The sequence below is a fragment of the Nannobrachium achirus genome (genome assembly GCF_963921795.1).
Source record: "Nannobrachium achirus genome assembly, chromosome: 16".
Classification (NCBI taxonomy): Eukaryota; Metazoa; Chordata; class Actinopteri; order Myctophiformes; family Myctophidae; genus Nannobrachium; species Nannobrachium achirus.
The window spans coordinates 14065952-14086598 of record NC_137823.1 but is presented as its reverse complement, the minus strand read 5'-3'; the positions used below and the strand labels follow the sequence as shown (position 1 = coordinate 14086598).

General features: G+C 42.0%; 2 protein-coding genes across 2 annotated transcripts; both read left to right on the top strand.

Annotated features, from left to right (window-relative positions):
* Positions 1 to 805: 805 nt before the first annotated feature.
* On the top strand, positions 806 to 7887 carry LOC308301326 (deoxyribonuclease-1-like). Its single transcript, XM_080745278.1, has 8 exons — positions 806 to 976; positions 1127 to 1230; positions 2801 to 2860; positions 3758 to 3861; positions 4335 to 4468; positions 5926 to 6077; positions 6326 to 6422; positions 7242 to 7887. The coding sequence occupies exons 1-8, from the start codon at positions 818 to 820 to the stop codon at positions 7287 to 7289; spliced, it is 858 nt and encodes a 285-aa protein (XP_080601404.1). The 5' UTR covers positions 806 to 817; the 3' UTR covers positions 7290 to 7887.
* Positions 7888 to 13578: 5691 nt separating this feature from the next.
* Positions 13579 to 20341, top strand: LOC308300810 (deoxyribonuclease-1-like; the record flags this gene model as incomplete). Its single annotated transcript, XM_080744709.1, has 4 exons — positions 13579 to 13782; positions 15576 to 15676; positions 16009 to 16095; positions 20335 to 20341. 4 exons carry the CDS (start codon positions 13579 to 13581, stop codon positions 20339 to 20341), a joined length of 399 nt encoding a protein of 132 aa, XP_080600835.1.
* Positions 20342 to 20647: the final 306 nt, after the last annotated feature.

Genomic DNA, 20647 nt, shown 5'->3' with positions numbered 1-20647 from the left:
CGGAGCAGCTGAGTGACCTTGCTATGAGCCACGCGCTCTGCTGAAGAAGAGAACCAAGCAGGGTGGATGACAACGCAGGCGCTGGAAAGGAAGTCAACAACCTGCTGCCGATGCTATCTCTGCTCCCTGATGCCATGGACCACCACAACTTCCCTCTGAGCAATGACTTGCTGCTAGTCTAGCTGTTTGGCTTTTTGTCATGTCTAAAGTGGTGGGAAAAGTACTCATATTTCTTACCTAAGTAAAAGTTTCAATATTGCAATAAATACCAGCTGTTACAAGTAAACTTCCAGTATTCAAAAATGTACTTGAGTAAAAGTAGAAAAAGTATTGGCATCAAAATGTACTTTAAGTATGTACTGCCAAAAGTAAAAGTATTTGTTATGCAGAATGCTCCATTTCAAGTTTTCAAACGTATGCAAATCTTTAGAAAATAGCAGATCTACAAGCTCTACATGTATATAATGTATATAAGCTCACATGTATGTAGGGCTGAATTGGTGGATTTGGAGGTTGGATACTTATATCAGGCTTTACAATAGGATTAAAACAAGATTACATTAAAAACCTCAAAGTAGGTCAACAGAAATTGATTTGATGACTAAAGCAAAAGTTGAATTTAATAATAGCCTAACATTAATTACTTAAACGTTAATATCTCGTCATAATTGGATTCAATTAGGACCGGAGTTTATCCAGACATAATATACATAAAGCGACAGTAAAAGAGTAACATTCCCACATTTAACTATAATGGCTGTGGCTGCATACTATCACACAACAAGTGTGAAATCCCCGTATCCCTCCCAACCCCAGGATGCGTTTAGTGTGTTGTCTGGTCCTGGTGCTGGGAGGGTTGCAGCTGGCCTGTGCTCTGCGGGTGGCAGCCTGGAACATCCAGACCTTTGGTCAGAGCAAGGCCAACCTCGACAACCCCAATCAGAGAAAAGCAGCCATCCTGGAGTACATTGCCATGGTATGAAACAGGCTTTCACACTGTTTATATATATATATATATATATATATATATATATATATATAATGTAAATGAAAAAAATATATATATATTATATATAATGTAAATGGAAAAATAGTGTCAATGTTTCCTTCTAATTGTGTTTTGCAGGTTATCCGTCACTATGACATCATTGTGATCCAAGAGGTCAAAGACACTAGCGCGAACTGTGTTGTATGCGCTGAAGTGTTGAGAGTGGTCAACCTGAACCAGCCGTAAGAGCATCTCTGTATTCCAGTTATTTTAGATTAGTTTTTAAGTCATTTCTGGGTTGAATTATCAGCACTGAGAGGACATAATCAAATTAAATCAAATTTATAAAGCAAATTTAACACAACTGAAATCGACCAAGGTGCTGTACAGAGGAGGAGCAAAACAATAAAAGCAAAGCAAAAGCATAAACATGTAAACAAGTGTCAACATGAGCACAAAACATACTGTAGGCTTATTAACACTAACATAAACACCAGTAAGACTCCCTAATCGGGAGATAAGCGACCGTAGGTGGCTTATCTCCACAAATAGGGCAAAAATGTGTTTTGCCCAAATCTTCCTGATCCTTGTTGATGACATGAGTGTAGACATGCTGTGTAGTGATATTCGTGATTTTAGGGCAAAAACTGTAGGAGCAGTGTCCAAAAATGTGTTTTAAAAATCGGCCTGAAGGTGGCGCTAGAATAGGGCCATGTGAGAAATGAGGGGTGGGGTCTCCGCGTTGCCTTGGCGGACGAATAGGTACCGGCCCCGGCTCTCCCGGACGCTCCTAGCCCGAGGTACGGCATTTTATGTGCGCTGCAGTGGCAGGGGGTCCTCCACTGGGGGCGCCACCACTTTTGCATCCGTTCTGGAGCACCAGGAGTCGGTGGTCCCCGGGAATTCCCCGTGAGCAGCCCCGTTGGGGTGGTCATTTGGTCATTATTGCACATTTGGTCATTTTTTACATCTGGGGGTCCCCCAGGGACCTGGGGGTCCCTGGGGCTCCGGGGGTCCTTGGAGGTTGTAGTTTGGCAGGCAAGGAGTGTGTGTGTAAAATCTGGCATGGATCGGGTCAACGGTTGCGGAGATAAGCAGGGAAAAAGTGTGACGTGTGACGTGTGAGCACATTTGGTCATTTTTTACATCTGGGGGTCCCCCAGGGACCCCCAGGTCCCTGGGGCTCCGGGGGTCCTTGGAGGTTGTAGTTTGGCAGTCAAGGAGTGTGTGTGCAAAATTTGGCATGGATGGAGGCAACGGTTGTGGAGATATGAGCAGGGCAAAAGTGTGACTCACTGACTCACTCACTGACAGACAGACAGCCCGGGGAGGTTTTGGTAGTAATAATATGAGCTCAGGTGAGACTAAAGGCCAACGAAAATAAAAAAAGAAATGATGGCCTCTCTGTTGCTCTCAGTGCTGCTGATTAAAATAACAGAACAATGAGCTGGATTTGATTGTAAGACTGTGTTTTGGGCAGTGGTGGAAAGTAACTAAGTACATTTAATTGAGTACTGAATTTACTGTAATTTAAATATTGACGTAGGCTGCTATAACTTAACTTGAGCATTTCTATTTATTCAATGATAATTCCACTACATCTCAGAGTGAAAATTTTAGCTATTTAGATAAATAATAATATAAATGAACCACTTACTATACAAATACTTTGGGCGATTTTTGTGTGTGTGTGTGTGTGTGTGTGTGTGTGTGTGCGTGCGTGCGTGCGTGCGTGCGTGCGTGCGTGTGTGTGTGCGTGCGTGTGTTCATGTGTGTGTGTGTGTGTGTGTGTGTGTGTTTATGTATCTCCAGGGTAGTGTATGCTAGTGACTCCATGGGTGGAAACCATGAACGATACCTCTACCTGTACAGGTACGGTACATTACTCTGCACACTACCTACAGTAGTACAAGTACACCCTTATAAATAGACCTGCATGATGTTTTCACAGCTCACAACTGTAATTGTTTCGTTGGAGCAAAACAATAATAATCTATGAGAACTTCAGTGTATTACATAACACACAATTCCTCCATTCATCATATTCTCATGGGGTCATGGCAGCCATTTTTGCTCTTACTTGAGGGGTGGGGTAGGGGTATGAAGTAAGGGGAGAGTGTTTTTTGCAGGTGAATGCTAACCTGTTAAATGCTAACCTGCTGAATCTGGTGAATGCTAACCTGGTGAATGTTAAACTGGTCGGACCAACGGTGCTTAACCCAGTTGCTTTTTTGATACACTCGGACTTAAAGACCTGCAAAAAATACTCTCCCATGAAGTAAGAGATAAACATGCATGTTTAAAACTAGCTTTTCAGCAAATAAAAATTCACTAAAACGTACTCCTTCTGCACTCGTGGCCATGTATGGTGCCCTACTTGTCCAGTGCGCTGTGTTATAAATAACAGGGTGCCAGCAGAGCGCGGCCTGTTATTTATATCAGGTCGCACTTGTTGATGGTGATGTCACGAAAAATTCTCGTTCCTCATTGGCTGTTGATGGTGACGTCACCGCGAATGCTGCTCCCTGATTGGCTACGGACATAAACACATCATTTCACTATCATAATTTTGAAATGATGTTGAATCCATGGGGGTACATTTACTATATTATACCCAAATCAATTGTTTGAATGCGACAAATACAAAACAATATTATTGAATATTATTGAAGTCTCCATGGTGTGAGTAATCAATAGGAACAAAATGTCATTTTGGGGGTGAACTACTCCTTTACGGGGTTAATTTGTGCTTCTTTTCCATGTTGTTAGAACGGCCACCGTGCAGGTAACTGGCACACACCAGTTCATTAACCCAGTGGCAAATCCACCTACCTTCGACAGACCACCTTATGTTGCCCGCTTCCAGAACCTGGGTAAGCTGTCTGAGGTGCCCACTGGAAAGAAATAGGTCACCATAAGAATTAATCTCATAAACTCTTTTGCGTTGAATGCTTCTCTTTTCTCACCCTGACAACCCTGGCTCGATTGCACCTCATTGGCTAAGGGCCCTGCCTGCCTTTGTACTGTCTGCGATGGAACTCACTCTATAAATAATGAAGACTTGGTGTGATAACATAGTGTTCTCGCTTTCAGCGAGCCCACAATTACAAAGCCTCAATTTCTTTCTTTAATCGAGTCCCATCCCTTTGAAAGAAAGACGAAAATCTCACTTCAGTAGTACTTGATTAAATGTGGTGGTGCTTTCCACCAGAGGACATCTCAATAGTAAAATCATCAGTCATAATCATGTCCAATATGAAATAAAAGATCCTCCAATATTATAATATAACCTAATATATTACACATACATTCTTTCAACACATATACCCATTCCTGTCTCCTACAGTAGCTGGGCAGCAGCGGTCCTTTGACTTTGTGATGATTCCTCTGCACGCCAAACCAGGAGCTGGCAAGACTCTACAAGAAATTAATTCTCTGGTTGATGTGGTGAGGGCTGTCCATGCTCAATGGAACACCCAGGTAATTTAACTACTCTTTATTACTATCTAATAACTATTATAACTATTAATTTAGGGAATGTCTGTCCATCCACCATCTCTGCATGCTGAGTAACAGCCACACTGCCTAGGGTGACCATATTCTGAAAATCCAAAAAGAGGACACTCTACCCGGCACATATATATATATATATATATATATATATATATATATATATATATATATATATATATATATATATATATAATTTTTCCCCCAATTTTCTTTTTTCTATTACTAGTTTACCGCTCAATTATGCCCTATACCACTAATAGCCTATTATGTATTCAATTTTGAGGGGGTTCCAATTGGACCCTTTACAAATCTATTAATAGGCTAGAGATCCACTGATAAAGTATGCCTTTTGGCTCCTGTATGAACGTTCAGCTTTGTAACTAAATAAAAGAGAGGTAACCCATTATTCAAACCGCCGTATCTTCTGCTTTACAAGGTTGTAGAAAAGATTCTGTCAATTTAGTTAGCAGAATAGCTCTCACCTCGCACAGACTGTCTTGTAAGCTACTTTGCAGTGTTATGGGCTTGAAGCAGAACTTTTATAATTGTAAATGCCTAAATGGACACAGAAGACTACCAGCTTTGCTGACAGAACGCTCTGCTTCTCAATGTTGGTCACTCGCACTTTTTGTGCATTTCATCAGTGATTGAAAGCCGCGGTCGTCGCGAGCACCTTCGCCTCGCCGATACGCATCCGTAGAGCCGTCTCCCGTCATTTTTAGACCAGGATTGAGGGAGTAGCAGGCAAGATTCCTTCACCAATGTAAACACAGTTGCTGACATGCTGAGGGAGTGAGCATTAATAGCGTTTGCAGTTCGTTTGGCCCTGCGCTGCGCGATCTGCTGCAGAGCTCTGCTCTGCTCTGCCTATGATCTGAAAGCGAGACAGGCTGAGGGAGGGAGGGATCGCAGGCAGAGAGTAGTATGAATAATACACGTTCCGGGGTTAGCGCCTCTCACAGTGTGTTTCCAAAAGAACCATTGAACGTGCATTGTAAATGTCCGTGCTTAAACTGTGATATGCGCGAAACCCCGGACATTTGAAGGAATTTATAAAACCCCCCCGGACCGGCCGGACAGCCCCCTAAAAGAGGACATGTCCGGGCAAAAGAGGACGTATGGTCACCCTAACACTGCCCGCACAGGACACTGAACACCATTTATGGGCATAAACGGGTGAAGATTTCTGACATCACTGATACCACCACCTGTACTGCGCATATATATATATATATATATGCACTCACACACTCACACACCACTCTGAACAACAATGTAGAGAAGGAATTTATTCATACATTCATTTACTTTAGTGAGATCCTATTATGTTCTCTCTCTCTCTCTCTCTCTCTCTCTCTCTCTCTCTCTCTCTCTCTCTCGCTCTCTCTCTCTCTCTCTCTCTCCCCCCGTCTTCTTCACAACAGGAAATGCTGCTCCTGGGTGACTTCAACGCAGGCGGACGGTATCTCCGAAAGAAGGACAAACCAACAATCGCCCTCATACCCCCGAACTACTACCCGCTGATTCCTGACAGTGCGGCCACTAGTATGGGCAAAAAGCCACAGCCATATGACAGGTACCACGCACGCACGCACGCACGTACGCACGCACGCACGCACGCACGCACGCACACGCACACGCACACACACACACACGCACACACACGCACATACACACACACACACACACACACACACACAGGGCAAAATCTTTGCACAATCCATGCAGAAAAAGGCCTGTTTTCATTATACATACATAGGTTGCATATCGGTTATCGGTCGGACACTAAAAGCCACATCTCCTGTCATCTCTCTGTACTTCTAGGATTGTGGCAACCGCCGCCATGATGCAATATGTTGTGCCTAACAGTGCTCAAGTCATTGACTTCCAACAACAATGGGGCCTCCCTGTGAGCGTACAAGTAAGTGGATCTGAAAAAGAGAAAAGAAAAAAAGTAATAATTCATTCATTCATCCGCCTCTGCCAAGGGTTTTCAGCGGTTTTACCTAGTCTCCAACGGTAACTTGAACGCACCATGTGTCCATATTAGTCCATGGGCCATACGAGATGTCGCTCTCCGAAAGCTGGCAAAGGTTACCATGCATTTTTGAGAAGCTCTGTATCTGTAGATAATATTTTGGTATGATAACCCTTTCTGAGACACAGCTAAATTGGTGTTATCAGCCGCTAGAGTTGGTGTCCCATTAACTTTAATATACAGGAAAAAAGTTAAAGAATTAATCTGCTTTAAGTAGCATATGATGGGTCAAACTATGATTTGTCCATGATTCTGAATTCTGACATTTTGTTCCCTTAATTTCTTTGAGCAGTATATTAGGCTCCTACATGCACAATGTAGTCAAGTAATCCAGGACAGGTTTACCTGACCACTCTGCAAGTTATTTGCTCTTGTGAAGTTTGGTAGCAAATTCAGTTAGTAAAGATGAGAAATTGTATCTTATTGTTTGTTTATTTTGATTTGGATTGTTACGAGGGAATCTGTGCACTTTTCCACCAAAGAGGACAGCCAATGGCCTAAGTCTAAGGTCATCAGTCAAATCACCTCTGTGCTCCATTTTGTGAGGGGAATTCAGTTTTCGCTTCATCTTTTCTCAAGGACACCTTTTACAACCTTATGGAAAGCAGGCCTTTTAACACCACAAATATGTTTTACGTAATGGGACATCACTTAGTACAATAAATGTTTTCTCTGAATGTCTCTGAATTATCTTTCCCACAGCCAACGGAGATCACTGACCATCTCATTGTGGAGTTGGAGCTACAGTAAGGTCTGCTGAATTAGCCCTGCTACAACAACCAATCAACACCCTGAGCCCTGCTACAACAACCAATCAAGACCCTGAGCCCTGCTACAACAACCAATCAACACCCTGAGCCCTGCTACAACAACCAATCAACACCCTGAGCCCTGCTACAACAGCCAATCAACACCCTGAGCCCTGCTACAACAACCAATCAAAACACTTCAGTGAAGAAATTATCATGCTCTTTTCGAGAATAAATAAAGAATTCAATCAATCAGTGTCACAATGAATTATAATGACAATAAAATTACAGCAAATTACACCTGCCAGACCTGGATTATTACACTGACCTGTTCTGTTGGTATTTTCACTCCAGTGGTACGGCACTGCCATCTAGTGGTGATGTAAAAAATGAATTCCAATAGAGTCTGTCTGAAGTATGCAGAAACCCAGGCTTCGCTTGGGTTTGAAATCGTTGGCCATGAATTGCATGAATTCAACTTGATTTTTTTTTTTTTTTTAAAGAAGACTGATATAATGGGGTGGCCCTATCATGGGGGGGAAATCGCTGTAAAATGTGGGTATTGTTTTAAAAATATTCTTAAAAAAGCTGAGAACTCCTTTGACTCACCCATTGGGACTAGTGAGAATGGTCCAGTGAAGGCACAGTCTAATTGCCATTGTGTACATGACTGTGTGCAGCAAATTTGCCAGTAACACACTCTGACCTCGTGCACTTCTACCAAGAACAGTGGATCCAGGATGCAGCACAACCAGCATGGAGTTTGAATGATCCAAAAGCTTTGAAATACCGTCTTATTTCACTTTGCAGAGGCACCCTGCACCCCAGATACTGTGTCATATGGGTCACACTATATGACGTCTTCTGAAGATAAGCTCCGCCATGGAACCCTTGCTGTCCAAACCAAACTATGTTTGCATAGTGTCCTTCTTTGCTTCACCTGATATGCAAATGCATGTGTAAGCTAATGTTACTGTTATCCACACAGTACAGTAGCCTACAGTACAGTATTTTACATTGTCATTTCACTATCAGAATTCACCTTCAAGATTACAAGCTCATCAGTAGCTGAGTGGGTGGAAAGGACACTGAATTTCTTTATGTCTGCATAGATAGTAAATGGTGCATTCATAGAGCGCCTTTATCCGGAATGCTTTACAACGTGCACTAGGCTACGTGCATTACATTCACACGCCGATGGTGGAGGAAAAAGAAACCACGCAAGGTACCAAATAACTGCTCATCGGGAGCATTTAGGGGTTCAGTGTCTTGCTCAAGGACACCTCGATACACACTCGGGGGGAGCCGGGAACTGAACTGGGAACCTTCCGATTACCACGCGGCTGATCTGGCTCCTGAGCTACTGCTGCCCCCAAGATTATGGGACCACTTAAAGGACAACTTTCGTTTTTTACAACAGTGCGTATTTCAGTGGTTGGGGGCATGCGTACAAGTGGCTAAATATGTCATTTTACACAGAATAAGCCCGTTCCCAAGATACAACGCAACCTTTCATGGTTGGATGTGACTTAAGGGGGCTAGAAGTGTTACTGTAAACAGCAATAAAGAAAATGCTGGCTTATTGTGTCTAAAAAGACATATTTAGCCACTTGTACGCATGCCCCCATGCGTACGCATGCCCCACATTTTAGCACAGTAAACACGATAAAACAATAGAACGACGCAAATGAAAACATTTTAACACTCACTTTTTCTTTTCTCTAATTCTAAAATATGAAACCTTGTTGTAAAAAAACTAAATTGTCCTTTAAACCAAAACAGAGTTACAACTGTCTAAGACACATCTCAGCCAAAAATACAGATGACTTGGCAACGATGCCTTGTGAGCTTGTAATTGGCATTTTTGGTAAACATTACCCCTGAAAAGGCATGTTGTACTGTACAAGTGGTTAAAAGCTACTATGATAGGTATCCAAGTACTACATCTATTCATCATTGTGAAATAACAGCTCATCAAACTCTCCAGGCATCAGGCCAATCATGACAAAGGTTCCACTGTATATTGGATGTTGTTTTAGGGCCTCTGGGTGCTCCTATAAGGGGCCTCTGTGGACTGTTTCAGGGAGACTGGGTGCTGGTGAGGTGTCAGTGTGTCAGCTCAGGATAAGGACAGTAATGCTGCATTCACACTACGAAAAGCCAAGCTAATGGTTTGCTTGGTAATTCAATGTATTCTCTATGCAAACCAGCTTTAAACATTTCCAAGCTTTTTTTTCAGCTTGGAAATGTTTAAAGCTGGTTTGCATAGAGAATACATTGTATTACCAAGCAAACCATTAGCTTGGCCTTTTGTAGTGTGAATGAATGAGGCATAAGGTTTATTACTCACAGCGCTCCAGTCTATCTGCTGTACCACTGCTGGCAGTCAGCCAAGCAGGGAGGAGAGTTACATGTCATCAGCTCTGACTCTAAACGCCTAGTTGCTCCCCGGTGAGCAGGTTTGTTCCTTGCATGGTTTCATCTGCCATCAGTGTGTGAATGGGTGACTGTATTGCACAATCTATGTAAAGCGTCTTGGATAAAGGCGTTATATAAATTCACTATTTATCACCTTAATAATGGTAATTTTTTTTTAAGGTTTTCAGGAAAAATGTAAAACTGATCCAAAATATTTCTTAATCATTACACCCAAAAAGTTAATGAATAATTATGAATATTAATGTAAAGAATAACACTGTCTGTCATGCATGTAACATAAGAGGATTAAATAGGATTAATCCTTGATTTAGGAAATGGCAACAAAAAAAGGCCTATTTTGGCCCTCTTTGACTTTAAAGGGCCCTATTTTCATCCATGCTAAACCCTAAACCCCTAAACTTCTTTGAGTTTTTAAACTATTTTGTTTCATAGAACAAAGTCATGATGTATTTGGTATTTTATAGAACACAGTCATGTCATGTATGTATTTCTATTTGGTATTTTATAGAACAACTCAGTCGTGTCATGTATTTGGTAGAAGCCCCAGGCTGTGGCTCAGGAGATAGAGCATCCGTTTATGGTCACCTCCATAACTGATGTATGAATGTGTATGAGTACATTCAAATTAAGCCTAATCACTGGAACGTTCGAAAGAAAGTTACTGTGAGATAACAGTATGGAAATGTTTTATCATGTGGCCTATGAAATTAAAATTCAGTTGAAGGGAGGTGAATGAGACGATTTGAATTTGGGGAGAATTTGAATGAACAGAAGGTGAAGGTAAGGAGGAGAGGAGCATAAAAGGCAGACTCTGCTCAGGCTCTGCTGTGGAGCAAGGTGTGACTGCAGGTGAGTAGACTACACACACACACACACACACACACACACACACACACACACACACACACACACACACACACACACACACACACACACACACACACACACACACTGTGGATATTACTACTGATACTTTATTGTATAAACATCACTGGCCAGATGGCCAAGAATTGGCGGCGCAGGTCACCCTGAGGTGTCTTACTAGGTTATATTATATATTTTTTTATTGTCATTCATTTTTTGTATTATCCCAACATCCTCTGGTTTAGGCTACAGAAGTTGTATGTTAATTAAGGTAAAATACAATAATACACATATCTTTGGAGCATCTAAAAGTGAGCTGCGAGGCTTTGCTTTGTGTTACATGTTAATGTTCAAGGGTTCAAGGTTCAACTGTATTGTCAACAATACCACTTGCAAGTAAAAGGCATGTAAAATTCATTGTGCGCTAAAAACCAACACAGCAGCCACAGTCTCAAGAGTAAAACCGTACACACCGGGGCGAATTAGCGAATAGCGAATTTGTGTAAAATTCGCTTTTTATTTAAAACCTTATACTGTAATGTCAATGCAAGCTTCCACACCGACGCAAATTTCGAAAAAGCGAAAAGGCGTCTGTTTCTGTCTCTTGTGTTGAATTTATCGAACGTTTGCAGGCGAACTCAAGTAAATGTACTTTTTAGTTACTTTACACCACTGCTGCTTCTGCGGGCTGCCTATCTGCTGCTGGGGAACGGTGAAGCGGGTGAACCATCTTTGTTTTGTTGAGATCACGTGATTTTGGCTGTGTTCTTCTTCGGTGATGCTGGGATCATTCACAGACTGCAGACAAGTGCTCTCTATCATAAACAGTGTTGGGCAATATTACTTGGGAGAGTAATCGTTACTTATTATTTATTACACCTTGGAAAAAGTAATAATATTATATTACTTATTACTTGGAAGTTGGAATCAAGAGTAATATCTAATATATTAAGTTATATTACTTTTTTTTTTTTTACCCCGCAAAAGAAAATAGATGTAGGCCTACAACAGAATCTGTTTAGCCAGCTCCTTTTAGAACTGAATCAAATTTATTGGAACAATAAGAGTCTCTGGGATGCAATTAAAAATATATATAATTAATGACAGGCTTTGTAATTAATTAATCGCAAATAATCACATTTTAATCGCACATCAATATTTGACCTGGGAACAGTGATAAACCTTTCTAATGGATTTTGGTACACAAGCGAATCAATTAATTATTAATATATATATAAGCTAAGCAACAACACATTGCTTATTTTTATTACATTTAAACACCCCAGTACTTTAGTATTTTGATCCTAGGCTCTGTACTTGGACTGCTCTTTCCCCTCTACACTCTACTCCTCAGAATAAATAAATATTAGGGTTTAGTCAGTGGTGATGTAAATAAAAGAAAGGGGTCCTATCAGCTATTAGACAAGGATATATGGAGACCCCTGTTGTAACTCTGAGGACCCTAGGGGTCCCGGACGACATGTTGAAGACCCCTGCCTATATTATCCTTATAATAAATATTTTCTTTTCTGGCTTAAAAGTGTATTTTATAAGTGATGTGGAGGGCTCTGGCGGGTTCCCACTAAGGAAAGTAGGCTTTCAACTCCCTAAAACCGTCTCTTTCGGTGAGTAGTGAAACTATGTGTATTTCTTATGTTTACATTTTACAACAGGCGAGATGCTAGCAGTTAGCACAAGGGCTCAGTCTATTGGAGGGCTGGAGGCTAAGCTAACGGCTAAACAGCAACATCGCATTGCGTTGCTTGAGGCTTGATGTGCTGTGGTGATATGCAAAGCATAATTTGCGAAGCCGTGCTTTTGTCCACGCTCCCGATTGCTTTTTAAATGTAAATGTCCCAGCCATCCACTTAGCGTTTTCGAGCTTGGGGATCCGCTATAGATGCGGTGGACGGGCCGCTTTTGGCCGTTTTGGCCTAGTTTTTTCGGGCTGCGAGGGGGTCCGCGGGGGTCCCCAAGGGTGGGGGACCCCTCGGGGACCCCCTGGGAGCCGGCCCCGTCCCTCCAGGTGGCTCTGGGGCCGAGCTGTGTCGCGCACCGTACACTGTGGACGACAGAATGTTGTGCTGCTGTTCAGCCTGTCTTCTATGACTGTTTGACAGCAGCCGAGCAGCGCTCACCCATAGCGCTCACCCCTCTCACATAAGCTACGTCATAACTGTGCGCAAGCTGCGGCAGATCTACAAGCTAGACAGCATCTCTGTTGATATGTGTTATAGTTTGTAGGTCTGTTCTATTTTTGCATGATGCGGCAACTTCAAGTAACGGGTAACGAGGGCTTTTTTTTGCGGAGTAAAGCGTTACATATTACCAGTTTTGACAGAGTAATACCTTATATTACTCGTTACTGGATAAAGTAATAATATTACAGTAATATATTATTAGTAATTCGTTACTGCCCAACACTGATCATAAACCACCTAAATTAGGCTTAGACGAGTGACTCGTCTTTGGCACTGAGGTGGAATTCAGATCAATCAATAATCAATGAGAAAATGAGGAGACAAGACATTATATTAGGTGGTGGTGGTGAAGTTTATGTAACATGATATCATGGACAGAAGTACAGTTTAACACTCTGGACAGTGGTAAAGTAGTTCTGCCAAGAATAATGGTCAGACACTAAAGTATATACTGTACGTGTGGCTTCAAGGCCTCTGGGACAAGCTGTACCATAACAAGATAGGCTTTACCAAAACAATAGCTACTCAGTCCTAGTGAGACATCTAGACTATTACAAGCTATCCAGTATCAATGATGTATCATAAGAGCTAGATATTATTAATATAATCAATGAACACATGATCTACTCTATAACGTCACACATAATCAATCATGATAATATTGTAAAAAACTACTACAGCACTATATGTGGACCTCGGACGAATTGACCAGTATACTTGTATTTGGCAGTAAAAGAGTTTTAAAATTCCTTAAATTCACTGTCACCTGACCTTTCCCTCCCCAGGATGCGTTTGGTGTGTTGTCTGGTCCTGGTGCTGGGAGGGTTGCAGCTGACCTGTGCTCAGCAGCTCAGGGTGGGAGCCTGGAACGTCCAGAGGTTTGGCCCGTTGAAGGCCAATCTTCCGGGTGCTCTAGCTACTGCTCTAAATAGACAACCGACACCTCAAGAAACCCAAAAGGCAGACGACATCCTGGAGTACATCGCCATGGTACGACACATGCACTGCAGGCAGGGGTGTCGCACCAAATTCCGGGCCCTCGCGGGCCCCCCATGAATGTTCTTCATGAGGGGAGGGGGTTTGAGCCATTTAGACTGGGAACGCATTATTACATACATATCAGACTGAATTCTTAAGTACGAAGTTGCTGTGCATAATTCTTAGCCTTGTGCAGGAGAAGAGACGAGAGAAGCAAGAAGGTGTTCCTCCGTTCAGTTTATTAGACACAGACAAACAGAGAGCAGCGATTCCTGGAGCATTGGACATCCGGTGAGCCTGTCGGCTCTCCGGTGGGACACACACACACTAACATACCGTACGTGTTCAGGGTAGCTTATATTAGCCATTCTGTCAATTATTGCAGGCCTGCAGCCTGGCTTATCTTTAACCCAAACCTTGAAAAGAGACACACATAGGGTGAGAGTGACCCCAGCTGTTGTTCAGTCACTTACATTAAAAAAATGCTGGCTCAGCTTAACCTATAATACTAAGAATATGGAGTTCTTACGATACTACAAGGGGACACAGGGAGAACATGCAAACTCCACACAGAAAGGCCCTTTCGCCAACCCCACCTTAGGGTATGGGCACTGACTGATGATGACTGATGCTGCACTATTCCAATGTTACATTGAAACTTTAAAGAGGTGGTGCCATAGTTTTGTTCTTTTTCTGGTTTGCATGTGATAGGAGGTTGACAGTACTTCATTAGACCCCCTGGTGTGGTTGTTATGAGCAATTATGTAGTCCATTTGTATTTTGTATTTCTTCCTGGAGGCTGACACCTTGCGGGTCAAAAATGCCAATCCAAAAACACATAAAATGGCATCATATAATCATCCCCTCCCCTTTTACCAATGATTGGCAATCACCCAACACTGTGGGTGTGGCTAACTTCAGCTGGGTCACCACCCACCATGACAACCAGGCATACTTAATGAACTGGTGAGTGTGTGGCCACATAAAAAAAAAAATTGTAACTCTTACTGTGCAATCTTTTGGAAAACGTCCTCCTCCTAGTATAATCATAATACCTGATAATCATGTTTTAGGGGGGAAACAAATCATGGAACTGCATCTTTAAGCGCACTATACTGTTATTGTGAAGAAGCAGAGGCCATATTGCAGTTTTTCCTTTAAATAACCCTAAGATCTCCTAAGCCTACAGTAACGGTGTACACTTTCAGTAGAATTAACACATTTGTTGTTACAGGAAACAGTTGGTTTGCATTTTACATTCTATCAAAACATGAAAATAAGTTTAAAGAGGTGGTGCCATAGTTTTGTACTCTGTTCTGTTTTTCATGTGTCTAGGAGGTTGAAAGTACTTCATTAGACCCCCTGGTGTGTGTTTTTTTTTTAGAAATGATGTATTCTCTTAGTATTTGTTTGTTTTCTCTTGGAGGCTGCCACCTTGTGGTCAAAAGTGTCAGTTAAAAAACACAGATACTAAGTATGTCACAGTATCAACTCCTCCCCAATTACCATTCACCCAACACTGTGGGGTGTGGCTATCAGCTGGGTCACCACCCACAAAGGCATCCTTGCATACTTAATGAACTGGGGGTGTGGCCACATAAAAACCCAATTTTAACTCTTTCTGTATACTTTTTTGGAAAAAATCTTCCTCCTAGTTGACCTAGTATAATCATAATACCTGATAATCATGTTTTAGAGGGGCGGGAAATCATGGCACCACCTCTTTAACTGCTGTTACAACTGATGAAAAGTCAACAAACAGGTAAAAAGTAATGTCATTGTTTCCTTCTAATTGTGTTTTGTAGGTTATCCGTGAATATGACGTCATTCTGATCCAGGAGGTGATAGACAATCCAGCTAATGTGCCTGTGATCACTGCACTGATGAACAAGGTCAACAGCGGCCTGTAAGACCACCTCTGTGTTCCAGTGATTTTACATTGTTTTCAGTCAATGTCCAGGTTGTATTAGTAGCACTGAGAAGTCATGGTGGTCTCCTGGTCAGTTGCGCTCAGGGCCACATGGACAGAATAATGAGCTGGGTTGAATTTAAAACGTTATGTTTAGGCAGTGGTGGAAAGTAATTAAGTACATGGGTTAGGGTTAGGGTTAGGGTTAGGGTCAATTTTGACATACATTTACTCAAGTAATTCTATTTTTCAATACTTTTATAGTTCTGGACCACTACATGTGTCAGAGGCAAGGTGTGTGTAAATGTGTTTGTGTTTATTCATCTCAGACTACCTCCACAATACGATAAAGTCTTCAGTGATCCACTGTGTCACGGGGTCTGCAGTCACAAGGAGCGATACCTCTACATCTACAAGTACAGTAAAACACATGATACCTCTACATCTACAAGTACAGTAAAACACATGATACCTCTACAGGGGAAATCTCGCTCTTTCCAACGACCGCCAGTTCGACAAAGGAGCGTCGGGAGGGTTAGCGACTCACCAGAAGGAGGTTAGGTTAAGGGTAAGGGCTAGAGTCGGGTGTCGAACAGATGACATGTTGTAACAGCGAAGCTATCCCCCTCTACATCTACAAGTACAGTAAAACACATGATACCTCTACATCTACAAGTACAGAAAAACACATGCATTTTTACAGGAAATGGAAAGTGGCTCTCACTTCACAGTGTGAAAATAGCTAATCTACAAGCTCACAATGTGTCATGATGTGACACAATGTGAGCTTGTAGATCAGATCAGCTATTTTCACTAGTTTGGGTCCCGTGAAGACAAACAATTTGTCTTTTGGGTCTCAATTAAAATACGTGTGTGCACACGCATGGCGTTTGGAACGTATCAATATTATATGAAGTCAGCGTGTGTGAGTGTGTAAGCTAGGCTAGTGTCATATAGCCTTGATGTACAGATTGATGTTTTGATTGTTTTGAAATGTATTGAATAGGTTCTCGATCTATGACTACTATAGAGTCATAGAGTCATGTGACTCGCTCATCCCCCAGTGCACGGAAGTAATTTCTCTATGGAAAATAACATTGGGTCATCTTAAAATTGTCTCATAGGCATTGTGGTCCAAAAATAAACAAACTGTCTTCGCGATATTTGATAAAGTCTGTTTCTAGCGAAAATTTCACTAATTCGGCGACAGTAACATTAGCGTTTTCTAAGTTGATTCTCCATATCCATATCAAGTCAAACCGTTGAGATTATTTGTTTATATCAGTTCTTATATGACGCGATATGAAAAAAATCTATGGGAATTCAGAATGGGGGTTGGGGGGAGGGCGTGAACCAGGTAGGATGGGTAAATGACGTCAAACTTCGTTGCTCTATTAGTGATGTAGCTTAGGGCCAGATTTTAGCAAAAAACAGACGCGGCTGACAAAAAAACAAATTATTTCCACGTGTTCTCCATCAAGATAAGTTTCATTTTGGATGGGGGGGGCCACGTCATCGATGGCAGAAGGCGGCCATCTTGGACCCTGGTGCCAATATCTCAGCATCCAAGCAGGGAACACGAGCGGAGTGGAGCGGTGACAAAAGCCGTTCCGCACTCCAGAGGGCTCTTGTCCCACTCGCTCGTCACTCTGGTTGGCCACCGGGCCGCTCCGCTCCCCACCGCTCCGTCGCTCAACTTGATTTTCGCATCTCTTGCTCTGCGCTTGCTCCACGCTCCGCTCAGGGTCGTCAATCAGAGTCAAAAAAGTAGTTTGCTACCATGTCCGAAACACTTTCTCCTTTGCCAGTGTGTTCCCAACACAAATGCCTGTGTTAATGTGAGCCTAGGCTTTGATGGAGACTTGGAGAGCTGTCCACTCGGCACTGTTTTGTTGGAAACATGCAGCGCGCGGCCCCAACAGGAACGGCTCGGAGCGGAGGAGGGTCGGCGCTCAGACCCATTATAAAAGTCGCTTGCTCACGCTCCACTAAAAAACGGCTCGCTCTGCTCCCCGCACCGCTCGCGCTCCACTCCGCTCGTATGCCCTGCTTCCAAGCCACTTAATAAGGTCAATCTTGGTGTCAAAATATACATGTATTGGGACATGGAATACAATAAAACTATAGTGATTATCAATGAGTGACTAATTCTGCCAATAGTGGATAATTTGGTTCATTCTGGAAACAAATGGACGTGCAAAACTATGTATCTCCACCTCTGTCCTGTTAGTCCCTCTAGGCCCTAGGGTTAGTGCAAAACAAATGCTTGCAATGGATTCAGCATCATGACAAACCCCTAGTTAGACCCCTCACATCCTACTTAAAGCAGATTTTTTTCTGGGTATTTACCTCCTGTATAGAAAGTCGATGGGAGCCCAACTTGATTTGGCCACTGTGGGTATTTGCAGTGAGCAGATTATGGTAGATTTTTTATCCTGGCTAGTAGACCTAATTTCCTGTCAGAATCAGTTGAGAAACTAAATAACACAATTTTTTCCAACCTGAGTGGATTTTTTTCCTAGAATTACTAGACTAATTTAATAAATAGTATTCTTTGTTTTTTCTTTTTCATTTAACCATGAACCTAACCTAATTTGGTTTCATTCTTGTTGTTAGAATGAGAACAGTGAGAAGTGGAAATCCCTATCAGTACCAACCTGTTCCTCTACGCAACACTTTCACCAGACCACCCTTCATTGCCGTGTTCAAATCCATCCTTCATGGTAAGCTGCATCAATTACTTAGTACAGAATACAAAAAAACTATTATTGAACTCAAGTCTCCATAGTGTGAGTAATCAATAGAAAAAGGGTCATTTTGGGGGTGAACTACTCCTTTAACACAAATTCTTAAAACAATAACTGCTTTCTCAAAACTGCACACACAAAAGTGAAAACCTCACACACAAAATGATAAACCCTGACACTCCCTTCGCAAGATGACTCTTGGCCATCAAATCTCTTACCCCTTAAGTGCTGTTCGGGTCATTTTGACCCGTTTTACATTTTCATTTGGAAAAAAAAGGTAGAAGTTAAAAATGTTTCCACCTGAAACTCACTGGCCTTAAAGATTCTTCTGAGATGAACATGTAAAAAAAATATTTTTGCACTACACCCATGCTACACCCCCCTCATATTTTTTGAACCTTAAGTGCTGTTCGGGTCATTTTGACCCGGAAGCACAGAAATACACAGTATTATGCCAAAACACAGACACACAGTCACCCCCACTTCTAACACCCCCCTTCCGAAGCCCCATTCCGAACCCTCCCCCCCTTCCTATAAGCATGAGCAATATTGCCCAGTATTAAATGAAGTCTTTTTTTTTACATGGATTTCAGCTAAATCAGTAAAAACGCCTAGCTCTTTCAGTGTTTAATGTGATATAGCAAAGCAGAAATGCAAACATTTACCAAATATATCATATGAATTGTTTGGTATTGAGTCAAAGTCAATGTATCATGATGATTTGTTAAGTTAAAATGTATATTAGTGTTGTTTTTTTTAAACCAAATATCCACCGGGTCAAAATGACCCGAACAGAACGAAGGTGTAGTGAATCTGAACAGAACTTAAGGGTTAACTGCTCATAACATGGAACTCTTGTTTTCATTTGGTACACACAGAAATATTTTCAAATTACACACACATAGCATTCATTGAGTAGCCTACATAGTAATTGCTGCGCACTACCAAGCATCTACAGCACACTGAAATGCAAAATCTAAAACACAATCATAGAATTGGAACACACCATATGAACGACAATGACTCTGGAGAGTGAGCCATTTCTCCTTTTGTAAAATAAAAAAAAAAACATGTAGGCCTACTGTTTTCATAGTCAAATGTAAAACAGCACACAAATATGCAGACAAAATGTTTTGGTACATGATTTAAGCATCCCGTTCCTGTCTGCATTGCCACAAGTATTTTGTTGCAAGCTTACCTCGCATTTAGTATGTAAACCCGCGGATCATTTCCATGCGCCACGCCTCATGTCACATCAAGATCCCTGATGTCATCAATATTAAGCCCATATCTGGGAATGCCCTTATATGGACATATTGGGCTCTATTTTAATTGTCTTAAGTACCAGCTCTTATGACTTAACTTAAGACTTGGAGGCGTGGCCAATGCTGTTTGACTGTTTTGAGTGGCCAAACAGCATTGGCCACACCTCCAGGTCTTAAGTTAAGTCATAAGAGCTGTTACTTAAGACAATCAAAATAGAGCCCATTGTGTCAGTCTCATGATAACCAGTGGTTGTGGTTGTCGCGATGCGACACAAGTCACACTTGAAAATGTATTCCGTCCTTGTCCCTTTTATGCCCATATGGAGATCCTTGATGTCATCAATATTTAGACGATGATACACAAAAGAAAAAGAAGAAGAAGCCCATTTCTGGGAATGCCCATATATGGACATATTGTGTCAGTCTGTTGTTTCAGCCCCAAGGGGCGAGGTCACTTCTCGCCCCTTAGGGCGTCTTACTGGTGTGTGAGGTTTTCAGTTTTGCGTGTGCAGTTTTGAGAAAGCCGTTTTTGTATTGAGAAACTTGTGTTAGCAAAGGTGAAAAAACTGTATTACTGTAACACTTCACTATGTCCTCCTCCCTCCCTCTCCTGTATCTCTCCTGTATCTCTGACTCTCCACAGTTATTAAGCCCTTGGAGTTTGTGTTGATCCCCCAGCACACCAAACCCGAGAGGGCCGGATACGGAGAGATTGATGCTCTGGTTGATGTGGTGAGATATATCACCTACCCCCCACCCATCGGTTGGGGACCCCAGGTAAAACCTCAACCAGCTTGTGGATCTTACAGTTGGACCAGGAGGCAGAGCGGCCCCAAATAAAAATCTTTAACACCATTTTATGATAATTACAGTAATTTTTAAGCTGGGCGGCCACTAAGTGGAGAGGTCCAATCCTTCTGTAGCATAGGCTCACAGAGCAGAGAGACATCACATGA

Coding starts and splice junctions, on each gene's coding strand:
- LOC308301326 (XM_080745278.1), top strand. CDS start 818: ATGCGTTTAGTGTGTTGTCTGGTCCTGGTGCTGGGAGGGTTGCAGCTG. Junction 1,231..2,800: donor GTGGTCAACCTGAACCAGCC/GTAAGAGCATCT, acceptor ATGTATCTCCAG/GGTAGTGTATGCTAGTGACT. Junction 6,078..6,325: donor AAGCCACAGCCATATGACAG/GTACCACGCACG, acceptor CTGTACTTCTAG/GATTGTGGCAACCGCCGCCA.